The following is a 12,422-nucleotide window of genomic DNA, read 5'->3' on the forward strand; positions in this document are numbered from 1 at the left end:
GTTTGTCATGATAATATCTCTGGCTTAGGCACATTTATGCATTTCTAATCTAGTTAAAGAGCTCTACATTGTTTTCATGTTACTTGCACTGATATAGAACTGTGATGCATTTTGTGCTGTGCTATAAAATTTATTTGAATGTAACAATTAAGATAACATATTCTCAATAGCGCCCTCTTTAGCTATTAGATTGTTACTCTACATACTATGATAATACCACAACTGTAAATCAGAACTGAGGATCAATAGAATTTTACATTTTAACTAGATTTTTATATTTGCTGAAAAGGTGAGAGGTGCCTGCCCATGCAAAAGTCACCACCATAACACTATGGGTGGTTGCCAGACCATTGATATGCAGTGTCTAGGGTTTTCTGATTGGTTGCTAGGTGGATGCTTACTGGCAAATCTGTCTATGGGATTTTTTGCCAGGCTAATGGTCCAGTAGCTTAGAAAGCTAACAAGCCACACAATTTGATGAATCATTCATGTCATGTTTCTGCGTTCCTCGTGGTTATTTTGCTTAGAACAGTAAGAGGTACAGATTGTTATGTTTTTTTAGATGAAATTTAGAGGACTCACAAGCCAAAAAATGTTTTGTCAAATCACTGTCCTTAATCTCCAATTAAAGAGTTTATACACACATACACACACAAGTGTTAAAGGTTATGCAGTTTTATGATGTGTTGTACACACAGAAGTATCGGTAAGTATCGAATATGCACAACTAGACAGTGCAATTTCAATAAGGCTCAGAATAGCAGTTTGCACTGTTGGAACTCATCTTACAGTAATACAGTAGGCACACCTTGCACATGTGTTTTCGGTGACCGGATCGTTATCGGATAGCACTTGACCACATTAAATGACAAGTGTAAATGCACCCAAGATGCAATGTGAACGAATCATGTTTGGATCACTGAAGCCACATTCGAAGGTGGTCAGGGACAGATTTTGAATACTTTCAAAGAAGGTGTGAATGCAACTGCGTTTTCATTATCCAGATATAACTTAGATAAGTAATTAATAATGTAATGAGGTTATGCTAAAGTTATCCATTGTTAAAGTACCGTGTTATGGGTTCTTGCCTTTTTCTGTTAATTCTGCTGTCGCTATGTAAAAAACACAAAAGACTCTGCCATTTTGCAATCTTGTCACGTGAACAATGAACAATACCCGATTAATTATTCTATTGGAATACACTTGGAACATCTCGTCTATCTTCTTAGATCCCCATTAACTCATGTCTCTCTCCTGTTTTCTAATATGTGGCTTGCATGACACTCACATGAAGTTAGGCTTATTTTTAGCACTTAAATATTTAGCACTAACAAAGCACCGAATGATGAATATCATTAAATTTGCTTCGGCAACCCTAAATGTAACTTTTGCGGCCCAATTTATTTATTTTTTTCAGTGAAAACCTCTGATTGTTAAAGTGATGGAAAGCATTTGAATTATCCATCAATATTTTTGGAAGATCTTTTAGAGGCTGTCAGAGCCATAGCCTAGTGGGCTGTGCTCATGACATGTAGTGCTGATGTACTGTGGGTGTCCCAAGTTCAAGTCCTGGCTTGTGAGGTCCTTTCCCAATCCTATTCCCTCACTTCTCCCCTGTTATTTCCTGTCTCCTCTCCACTAACTCTGTCATACAAAAGGCAAAAAAAAAAAAAAAAAAACAATTCGCTAGAAGATGATTTTCAGTTTTCACAGCCTCTGATGTAATATAAGTAGCATTATCCATTTTGCGCAGCATGCATTTGACTGCAAGGTGTAAATGTATTTTCAGCTAAAGAATATCCGGACACTATCAGGATAATAAACGCATGTTAATGCAAGGTGTAAATGGGGTCTTGGTGTAGTAAACCTTAAACCTTTAAGACTATGAAAAATAAAACATAAAACATTACCATTGGTTGTTTATCTCTTGGGAGGGAGACTGTGCTTTAGCAATCACTGATCAGTGTAATCACACAAATAGATGCAAGTGACACCACTTTCAAAAGACAGGTAGGAAAAATCAATGGATTTTTTACCACTTAAAATTCCCTTGTATCGTTTGGTTTTAAAGGTCTCCTGTGATACGCGTTACTAGCTTCACTGTGTTTAACTGTAGGCTGGAAAACAAATAACTCCCTTGTTGTATTGATGTGGGTAGAACACTGTTGTTTACCGATGGCCTGCTGCCCTGCATTTGCCTGCATTAGGCCAGGGCAGATCTGAAGAAACTGACACATCAAAGGTGGAGAGAGAGAGGTTCAGAGAAAAAGAGAAGAGGGAAGGAGAGGCAGAGTTAAAGTGAGAGAGAGAGACACGAAGAATGCTAATCATAGTGGTGCTCTATGGCATCTGCCTCCCCCTACACAGTCACACAGCTGAGACAGCATCTTAAGACTCTTAAAGACAGTGAAGAGGTTGCCTAGCTCCCAGTTACTTACACAGAAGCTATGAGAAAAACAATCAAGAGGATTATGGGCATGAGAAATGTGTTTCCACAAACTTGCGCAAAATATTATTTCAACTCATCCCTCGTTTATTTCAAAAATAAAATTGCATTTACATAAAGGTACTAACATAATGGAAGTGAATGGGGCCACTCTGTTTTAAAGTGTAGCCACAAGACATTATATGTGTTAACATGATTTTATTGTTTTAAAATCACTTCCTGATATTACACATGTATGAGTAAAGTTTTATCCAATATTAAACTTCGTTGTCATGACAATATAACACTGGTAAATCCTGTAATCTGGTAAACACCATAACACCGGTAAATCCCTGAATTTATCACACTACAATCATGTTAAAGCTACACTATGTAAGTTTTTTTTTTTTTTTAAATGTACAAAATTTAATTAACGAGCAAATACAAAAACAACCCATCTTCCAAACCATGTTTTTGCCTTACCCCGATTCAGTACGGTAAATCTAAAATAGAGACTTTTATTTAGAGCTGTCTGGACAGATTTGCCGCAAAATCGCAGACATAGGTCATTCGTCCTTGCGTGATAACGTCATGTAAGTAAGCTCTGAAAGAAGGTCCGACTGTGCCACGACTTGCGTGAGTGTCGGAGAAGCAGGAAGTGAGTGCAACAGCTGTTCAGCAGTGACATGAAATCACTCTCCTCATGGATTTTTAACTGTTTTTAACTGTTTGGTGAAGTTGTTTACCTGCTGCAAGGGGTGATATGTTTTCTGGTAGGGTTGGTATGCTTTAATGAATCAAATACCGATTGCGATGTGTTTATACGTTTCCTTTTTTTTTTCGATGAAGAGTATTTTGTAACACTGCTACAGTTTCGAGATTCCCAAACTGTGTATCAAACTATATGTGTACCACTGTTTTCTTATGCTTTTTTTTTTACCTCAGTCACAGAAATGCAGTTGAAAGTTGAAAGATTATTAGGACTATTATTATTAATTAATACATTTTTTGCCTGACGAATACCTAATAGTCTAAACATTGCATGCAAGTGTAAGCCAATAAAGTATTTTTGGAGAAATAAATCAGTGTACAGACACTTGCCATGTTTTCCTTTAAACAGATCCCCATGAATGTATGCTCATCTCAAGTTGTTTATAATGTACCGATTTCACAGCACAATAATGTACTGTATATTAATTTGTTTAGTGTGTATAGCTAATGCGCATGCACGCTCTGGAGTTGACCTTGAGCTCTTGGAAAGGCGCTATATAAATAAAACATATTATTATTATTATTATTATTATTATTATTATTATTATTATTTCGAGCAGGACTTCCTTCCCACATCCGTTGACCGTTGGGCGTTCCAATTTCTCCCATTTATTTTAATACAAGTGACCCGTCTCCAAGGATTAAATTGGTCTGGAATGGTCACGAACAGTGTTCTGGCACCTTCGATTCCAAAAAGAAAAAAGAAAAATATGCTTGTTTGTCAGTCCATTCCATTTCTCCAAAGCGGTTTTCGTCTGATCCATTTGACACATTCCGTCTCTATTTTGCGAGTGTACTTGTTCAAAAATATTTCAAGTTCATTATGCTTCGCTCTAGTCTAGTCAATGGACGCAGGTAGAGGCAACATCTTCAAGAGAGGCACGAGACCACGTGCCCCTGCATACAGATGCGCGTTCTGCTTCTGTATTGCACCGTGGTCCAATCTCTGATTCATAGAAATCTAATAATATAGAATCAACTGCTCACCCTTTTCTTAGATCCACTGATATGCAGTAGCGATTTTACTTAGTTTATTTAAAAGCTGTATACACAATGGGGTTTTGAATCCGGAATCACTTGCATCTAAAGCGACATCAACATAGATCAAATGACCATGTGTGTGTGTGTGTGTGTGTGTGTGTGTGTTTTCATTTGGATTTTATTTTTTTCTAGCAAATATACAGAGGGATTCACTAGTGAAAAAACATATTCACGTCACAGTGAAGAATTTTAAACTCTTTTATAACTGAATGCAAATATTTTCATTTTAAATTATATAATCTGTTAAGAACAATGTGCATTTACTTTTAAACTGTAACATAATTACTTTAGCATGTTCTATAAGATGACTCCCAACCTAGGGTAAGAAGAAGGTAAACTTGTCCCAGCTGTCAGATTTTCATACTTAAGTTTTTTTTTTTTTTTTTGTCATCTAATGTAAAACACTAAACCAAATATTAAATGTAATTTTGTATTTTCACAATTAAGTTGAATAAGGACATCCAATAATAACAGACAAATTAAATATCCATAATCATACCCATAATCATATGATCCCAGTAAATTTGATTAATTCAGAATTAACACAGAATTCTTCTGTGAATTACATGCCATACATCATACATCAACATCACCCGATTTTAGGGTTCCTCCACCTGCCCGTCTCTGCTAAATAGTCTCTGGTAAAAGTCAGTTTGCAAAAATTTAGTTATAGTTCATTCTACGAAACTAGGTTGGTATTTTAACATTTACGGACTGGGCCCTTTCACCTCCATTGTAAGTGACTTTATATAACTTTTGCTTCTTGTTTTTTTTATATATATAAACTGAGGACAGGTCAAAATTATTATTATTATTATTATTATTATTTGTGGTAATCAACATTATGTCACAAATGCTGTCAGATGAGCTTAACTTGTATTGAACCTGATACAATCCTTTAAACTACTTTTTTACATTTTCTTAAGGAATCCTGACTGGTGCTTTAAAAATTTGCAGCCAGAATTCTAGGGTGTTGTGGGTGTTTGCAAGGTAGTTCTTGTGCAATTGTTAAGGTATTCTAAGTCTCTGTTCCAATGTGGTTGCCAGGGTGTTTATGTGGTTGCAAGGGTGTTCTGGGAGGTACTTTAATGGCCCAATTTAAAAGAGTCCCAAGTCTCTATGATATTCTGGTTCCGAGATATGGCTCATATTAGTCTGATTGCTTGGAAAAGTACCGCAACTCTTTAACAAGCCACACAATTTTAGGTATATTTCATAGCACAAACGGTCCAGGACTACTTTGGAGAAACCACCTCTAGACCTGTAAGTACATAGTGATAGTGATGCTTGCCTTAACAAGCACCACAAACACGTACAAAATCTAAATCTAAAGTGATGAGTCAATCATTAAATCAATCATTCATCAAGGGTGAATGAACAAAACTGTTCATTGTTTTGTTTAAATATACCATGCTTCATCTCTCACTCCCTCTTAAGGGAGTGAGAGATGGAAAGGACAGGTGCATGAGTTTGTGTGTGTGTGTGTGTGTGTGTGTGTGTGTGTGTGTTTGTGTGTGTGCGTGACAGTGACAGAGACATAGAGGTGGAGGTAGCTGGGGGGGTGGGGGGGTGGTCATGTCTCACCACACACAGCACCAGCTGCAGACTTAACCACATGTGATTGATCCACTATAGACTTTCTGGAACAGGAGAGGGGTTTTCCAGCTTTTACAAGCACACCAGCACTCCTGATGTCACAGGAAGGACAGAGGAAGCACTGCCATTACATTAGAGCTACTAAATTTATGGGATTCAAACTTCTTCCAGTTATTGATGTTGATCATAAGATTTTATGAGAAAGCCTTTCCCAGAATACAAAAAAAAAAATTAAAAAAATAAATACTATTTCTTATTTCAAATTTATGAAAGTACATAAATATGTATTCACTGTAAACAACATGGAATATGGTATATTACAATTTCAAAAAACTATTTGAAACACGGTTAATCAAACAAATATGAAATACAGTGCAAGGGATGGTCATGTAATTATCATTAAACAACATTAAGTTTAGTCATTTGCATAGTGGAGAACAAGCACCACCTTGCACCCAAGACTACAGGGTGCACTGTGGCATGGCACTTCCAGTGAAGACCAATTGAGTGTATGCAAGATTCATCCAACATTTTAATGAGGCGTAGCATAGAGAGAGATTAAAAGCTAGCCTCTACTGGTGGTCTTTCATTCCACTGGATAAATGCAAAAGCAAGCACAATCTGACAATAAATACCAGAAATCTAATCTGTGGATAATTAATTGATAAAGAAAGCTAAATGATTTCTGCAAGCAAACCCTTCCTGGCTCACTATGTGAACTATCAAAAACAAACTTGGATACAAGACCTATCCAGCTTGCAATATAAAACCTTCCACCTACTAAATTTATAAACTGAATTTGCCTCAAGACCTTTTACCAAGCAACTGCTTCTAAAAAATGTTTATTTTTTTATGGCCATGGGACAAAAGTCTAGGAACTGTGGAGCAAAAGACTAGGAACTGGTACATGGCAACACCCAGAGACACAACCAAAGGGACAACCTCTGTACTTTGAACAAAGACAATTTAAATAACTGAAAGAGCTGCTTATTTTCACTGCCTTGATGAGACCTTTTGATGTCTCTCAGATCGTTTCTGAAGTCTTTATGGAAATCAACATACAGCTCAACATCCTCATTAGAATCTGCCATTCATTTCATTAAGCATGGGTGGCTTGAAATGGGCTATGGGTGCAGCATCCAAATGAGTGGTAAAAAAAAAAAAAGCCTGATATAGCAGGTTATGATTGTCCTCTAGTCAAGTTTGATGCAATCTCAGCTTTTATTCTATGATACCTACCATATGCGATCTTAGTGTGTAGTGTGACGAGGAGGAGGGCACGGCCGGCGCTGAATCAGCTGATCAGTGGGAGAGCGAGATAAGGGGTTCGAGAGAGAGAGAGACACATGCGGCCATGTTGCATGTTTGTTTATGTTGGTTTTAAGTTAATTTATATCATTAAACTTTACATTGACTGTTCAGCCAGTTCCCGCCTCCTCCTTGCCCATCCTTATACTGTTTCAGTGGTGCCGAAATCCGTGAGGGAGGAGGGATGCGCTGTCATGGACTCCTCGCCGCTGCCATCAGCCAGGGGAGCAGCCGCGGCCGTCTGCCTGGGGACGGCGGGGTCGCTGCCAGCCGCCGAGAGCCAGAGGAACCGCGGCTGTCTGCCGAGAAGGGGAGGAACGGTTCCGTCCGCCAGGGGCCAGAGGACTTGCTGCCGTCCACCGGAGGAGGAGTGAGCTGGTGTCCGCCAGAGGGCAGAGGAGCGGTTGAGGACCGGGTGATGGCGCGTCTGGGAGCCGGAGAGCAAGTTCTTCTCTCTCTCTCCTCTCTCGCTCTCTCGCCCTTTCCCTCTCCCCACGCCTCCCCTCATCTCTTCCCCCAGGTTCACAGGAGGCAGGATGGACCACCGGCTGACAAAGTGGCTGGAAGGGCAGTATCTCCCCCTCAAAGATGGTGGAGCCCCGGCCTGAATCAGGCGGGGGAGGAGTGTGATGAGGAGGAGGGCGTGGCCAGGCCATGATGGAGCACGGTCTGCGTTGAATCAGCTATACAGTGGGAGAGCATGATAAGGGGTGGCCAGAGACACCGGTTTGAAAGAGAGAGAGAGAGAGATGCACGCGGCCGCATTGCATGTTTGTTTTTGTTGGTTTTATGTTCATTTATATCATTAAACTTTACGTTGACTGTTCAGCCTGTTCCCGCCTCATCCTTGCCCGTCCTTATACTGTTACATGTAGTAAAGCCAATGCCCTGTATGCAACAGCATTCTGCTTGAGAGTCAAGAGAGTAAATAAAGTCAATATGATATATAAGGATTCAGACTACTCCTTGTTTAATGATTTTGGGAGCCAGCCAAATCTTAATCTCGGAGTCCAAATTCAAACCAGCAATCAAAATGAAGATGGAAATGGCATTTAGATTTTGCCAATATTGTCATCACTGGCCAGTCACCAGACAAACCTAAAGGAGACTTTGAAAATATGCTTGAGCAAGCTTTTTGTTAGTAAAATGCTTCCGTTGTCTAGTAGCTCAAAGGGTTTATATTGTCACAAGGTGATTTATCTCAGTTTACAATCTCTGCGAGCTTTTCCATATTCTGTGGGGGACACCTATTTTCTGCATGTCACAACCTGAAGTCCGATTCGAAACTCTACCATTTCACTGCCTCATATAATAGGTGGCTATGCTCAGGTTTCTTTGAGAATACACTTATTTTAAGTGTACTTCCTGTGACCACTACTGAAATAACACCAAAAATCTACCCATAAATTTTCCAGAGTGCACAGGCTATGTGAGAATGCCTAGGAGGGAGGGTAACTCTCAGCTCCACAGAGCCCCTGGTGAGCCCTCAAGGATGTGAAACTGCTCACTTAAGATTTTGTAAATCTAGCTGCAATGGGAAATTAATGAGGTAAATCCCAGTGGGTGCTTCATCATAAGTAACACGGGCAACGATGCAACAGGACTCAATAGTGGCTGCACGTCCCGTTATGTGCAATGGTAGTCATCGGAAAGATACCCTATTTTAGGCTTCTCTCGTGGCCATGTGTGATTGTTAAAATCAACAATGTGGGTAAGCATGATTTACAGGCCTTGTGAGAACCTGCTCTACAAAAAAAAATTGTTAATGCTAGGAGTAAGTGGAGGCCATGAGCTGCAATAAGATGGCCGTCACAGGTGCACATTGGTCAAGACGTTCCAGGGCTAATTCATCACTCTCAGTTTCTCCTGGCAACAACTACATCTTTTAATCACTACTTATTTGTTTAAGATTCCCCTCTGGACATCTCTGACAGGTACCATGATCTACAGCATGCCAAATTGGGATTATAGTTTTATTAGACTGTAGCTCCTCTATTAGCTGGCAGCATGCAATGTTTATTTTTTTTTTATTTATTTTTTTTTTTTTCTAGTAATGCTTGTTTACAAAAATGCAAAATAATCTCACACACACAATACAATTTGTTTTATGTTCTAATGTTGTGTACATAACACATATGGTTATACAACACAAGCTGACGGAAAACATTTTATGAGATACTGAAAATACTTCACAATTCAATAAGTATTATGACATACTGTAATTTTGGATTGAATCACATATTTTAACAAACAGGTTCGTTTTTAATTTGAACAGGAACACCAATAAATAAGAGGGCAAAAGTATAAAAATTACCTCCATTGATTTTGGGGCGACAGGAAGCGTGTGACTTCATCATAATCTTACCTAAACTGAATACTGTGTGTTAAGATTTTTAATATTTAAGTTTGTTGTTTATTGATGGTGTACGATAGCCTTTTTTTTCCGCAACACGTTGGGCACCTGCTGCTTTACTTGCATTCATGAAACGTGCCAATAATTCAACATCAACGCCTCCCAAGGGTATAGCAAAGAGAGACAGAAATAGAGAGCGAGGAAGAGAGGGAGCTATTGCAAAATCCCAGACTATTTCAAATAAAATCCACATACCCATTTTAGCATGACAATCATATCTAATTTTTAATGCGGCCTAGTACTTGCATTCAAAAACTGAGGAGACAACGAAAAGCGTGCGCCCCCGAGTAAAATACTGAGAATAAATTTAACAGTATGACGTAGATAGATTTTAGTTGAATAACATGTTCTTATTACTGAATCAACCACTTGTGTAATAAATTGAGACAGGTTTGCAGACTGATGGAAAAACTCGTGTGAACAATACCAGTCAAGCTGAATCTCAAAGAAATCAGTTAACAAATCCACTAGAGGCTATTATTGACATACTAAACAGCAATGTAATGCCGTAGGTAGTATGAAACATGAACGTGAAATTGAAATGTGGGCGTGTCTAGTCTGAAGAAATTAAACACCTTATGCACCTGCACTGATTTCTTATGTACACAATTATATTGTTTGCCTTACGGAACTTCTCACACCTTGTCGTCGTAGTCTGCGTTTCCTGAGGCCGAAGATTCGCACTTTAGAGAAGATGTCGACCAGGTTCCCGTTGCATAGCCCTTTATTTTTATTGGGGCTTTTTCTCCTTCTGTTGGTGGATGGTCGGTCTATGTGCTGCTCCCGTGCCTGTCTCTTTTGGCGGATCAAACCGCTGGCAATCGCCGCTGCCATGTTTCAAAAACAGAGCTGTTGAACTCCTTACACACAAAGCACAGACAACAACAACAAACCGTCCGATCTGTCTCAATTATTGTCCCATTTTTGCTACTGTTTGTCTGCTCTTCCCTCAGATTTGAACGGATAATGATCAAAGATATCCACACATACCGGATGGTGATATAAGACACCGAATTGGCATAATGAATACAACGGTGAAGTATTTCACATGTTGTCCAATTTCCAACAAAACGGGTTAATTGCCATTCCAGACAATGATTTTCGGCAAATACTGATCACATGAGTTGCCCGGATCCTTGAAGATGATATGAAAATGTATTCTGGCTTTCATCCACGCTTGAGGGTATCTAGGATCCGTCACTTTCCCTTAATTTAGACCCGGTCCTTGTGAAATTCAGCACCCTGGACAGCGACGTCCACTCCCGGAGTCTGAACAAACAAAAGCGTTTCACGCTGTCAAGCGGAGAAACGCGACCACCTTCTTCTCCCAGGTGGAGCCCTGCGACTACACATATTCATATGTCTCACATATTCACCAAGTTAAGCAAATATCCACGCCGGATCTGTTCAAATAATCGCTCATCTTGAGAATTCAACGCGGAGTTCAAGCGGGAAGAAACAGACGAAGCGACGACGGTGAGTTGAGGCAAGTTTCAATGATGGTGTTTTTGTTGATACTTCTTAAGATGTCTCCTCAGGCGATCACTCCCCATTCAGTCATGTTCTAAGTAGGATGGATATTCAGTATAAACGTATTTTCTTTATAAAAAGCAGCATGTCATTTGAGGAGAAAATGTAAGTATCACTGACCGGCTCCGGTGAGGATGACGTCTACCCGGTATAACAGGAACGAACAAATAAACAGACTCAAATAAAAAAGCGGGAGATTCTTTGCCTGAAGCGGGAGATTAAAAATATGCAACATAAGTGCTAAAAAAAAAAAAAAAAAAAAGAAAAAAAGAAAAAAAAAAGAAAGAAAAAGAAAAAAAATTGGAAAAAAAGCTAGGAATGAAAAGGAGGGAAACGCATTCAAGAAATGTTCATCTCCATTCTCCAGTTCGAGCTCTTTTGGCCTCAACCGTTTGGCGCGAGTGAGTCGCACGCGCTTCCCGCCTCAGCCTCATACATCAACGGCATCAACAAGTCTTAACGACCACGCGTCTCCCGCCTCAGCCAAGCCACATAGATCATCAACAAGTCTTAACGACAAACTCCTCCTTTGCCTGTGCCATTGCTTGAAAGACGACAGAAACCCACCCTTCGCTTAATCCCAGCCGATGTCTGTATATGCATACATCTCAACGGATGAATCACTCCGCGAGAGTCCTCTAAGGGCTCGAAAATAAGATTCAGATGGGTCGATCATAAAATTCATTTGCAAAGCTATGACTGCAAATATTGCTCGGATGACATGGTTCATTTTTCAAAACATATTAAAGAGCAAAGTGCTTAGATGCTGGGCTACAAACAGCTGATAAACACCTTATATTCAGGTTCCACATGGCTTGAACCAGAAAAATACATGTTTGTCATTGTTATAACACGACTGATTTGTGTGTATAACGAACTATCATGGAACACCTTTGTAATTATGGCGGGAAAAAAACATATATATATATACACAATTGTTTTTTTGTTTTTGTTTTTTTTTTCGTGTTTATTTCATTCGAGACTGAGAAATTAAATTCAACACCACAGAACCCCACCCCACGAGTTCACAACGAACCAGGACCTCCATTACACCTCTGAGGTGATATTGAGACCCCCAGTGCTTTTAGGCAAACACCTATGTAATGCATTGTATGAATGAGTTTCTGTGTTTTTGCTACAAGCATACACTTATCTGTGGCCTGTCTTTTTAATTATGGTAATGAGTGTTGCGATAAGGGCTGGGTTGCCAATTTAATATCATGCCCCAATAATAACACAGAGTATTTTCTAATTTAGATTAATATCACCAGAGAAACACAATCACAGACGAGGAATGAAAAAAGAGGGAAAACTCAAGAGGGCCATCTGCTGTTTGTC

General features: G+C 39.3%; 1 protein-coding gene across 2 annotated transcripts in view; it reads right to left on the reverse strand.

Moving 5' to 3' along the window:
• Positions 1-12,422, reverse strand: part of LOC127448452 (fibroblast growth factor 14) — a 152,636-nt gene that overhangs the window by 48,839 nt on the left and 91,375 nt on the right. Inside the window, exon 1 of one of the 2 annotated variants that reach the window (XM_051710976.1) lies at positions 10,196-10,976. The exons of the other annotated variant lie outside the window; for it this stretch is intronic. Coding sequence (XP_051566936.1) covers positions 10,196-10,388 — 193 coding nt within the window. The 5' untranslated portion in view covers positions 10,389-10,976. Of the gene's footprint in view, positions 1-10,195; positions 10,977-12,422 lie in introns of those variants that run through there. 2 annotated transcript variants of the gene reach the window in all.

Source organism: Myxocyprinus asiaticus, chromosome 11 (assembly GCF_019703515.2).
Source record: "Myxocyprinus asiaticus isolate MX2 ecotype Aquarium Trade chromosome 11, UBuf_Myxa_2, whole genome shotgun sequence".
In the NCBI taxonomy this organism is placed as follows: domain Eukaryota; kingdom Metazoa; phylum Chordata; class Actinopteri; order Cypriniformes; family Catostomidae; genus Myxocyprinus; species Myxocyprinus asiaticus.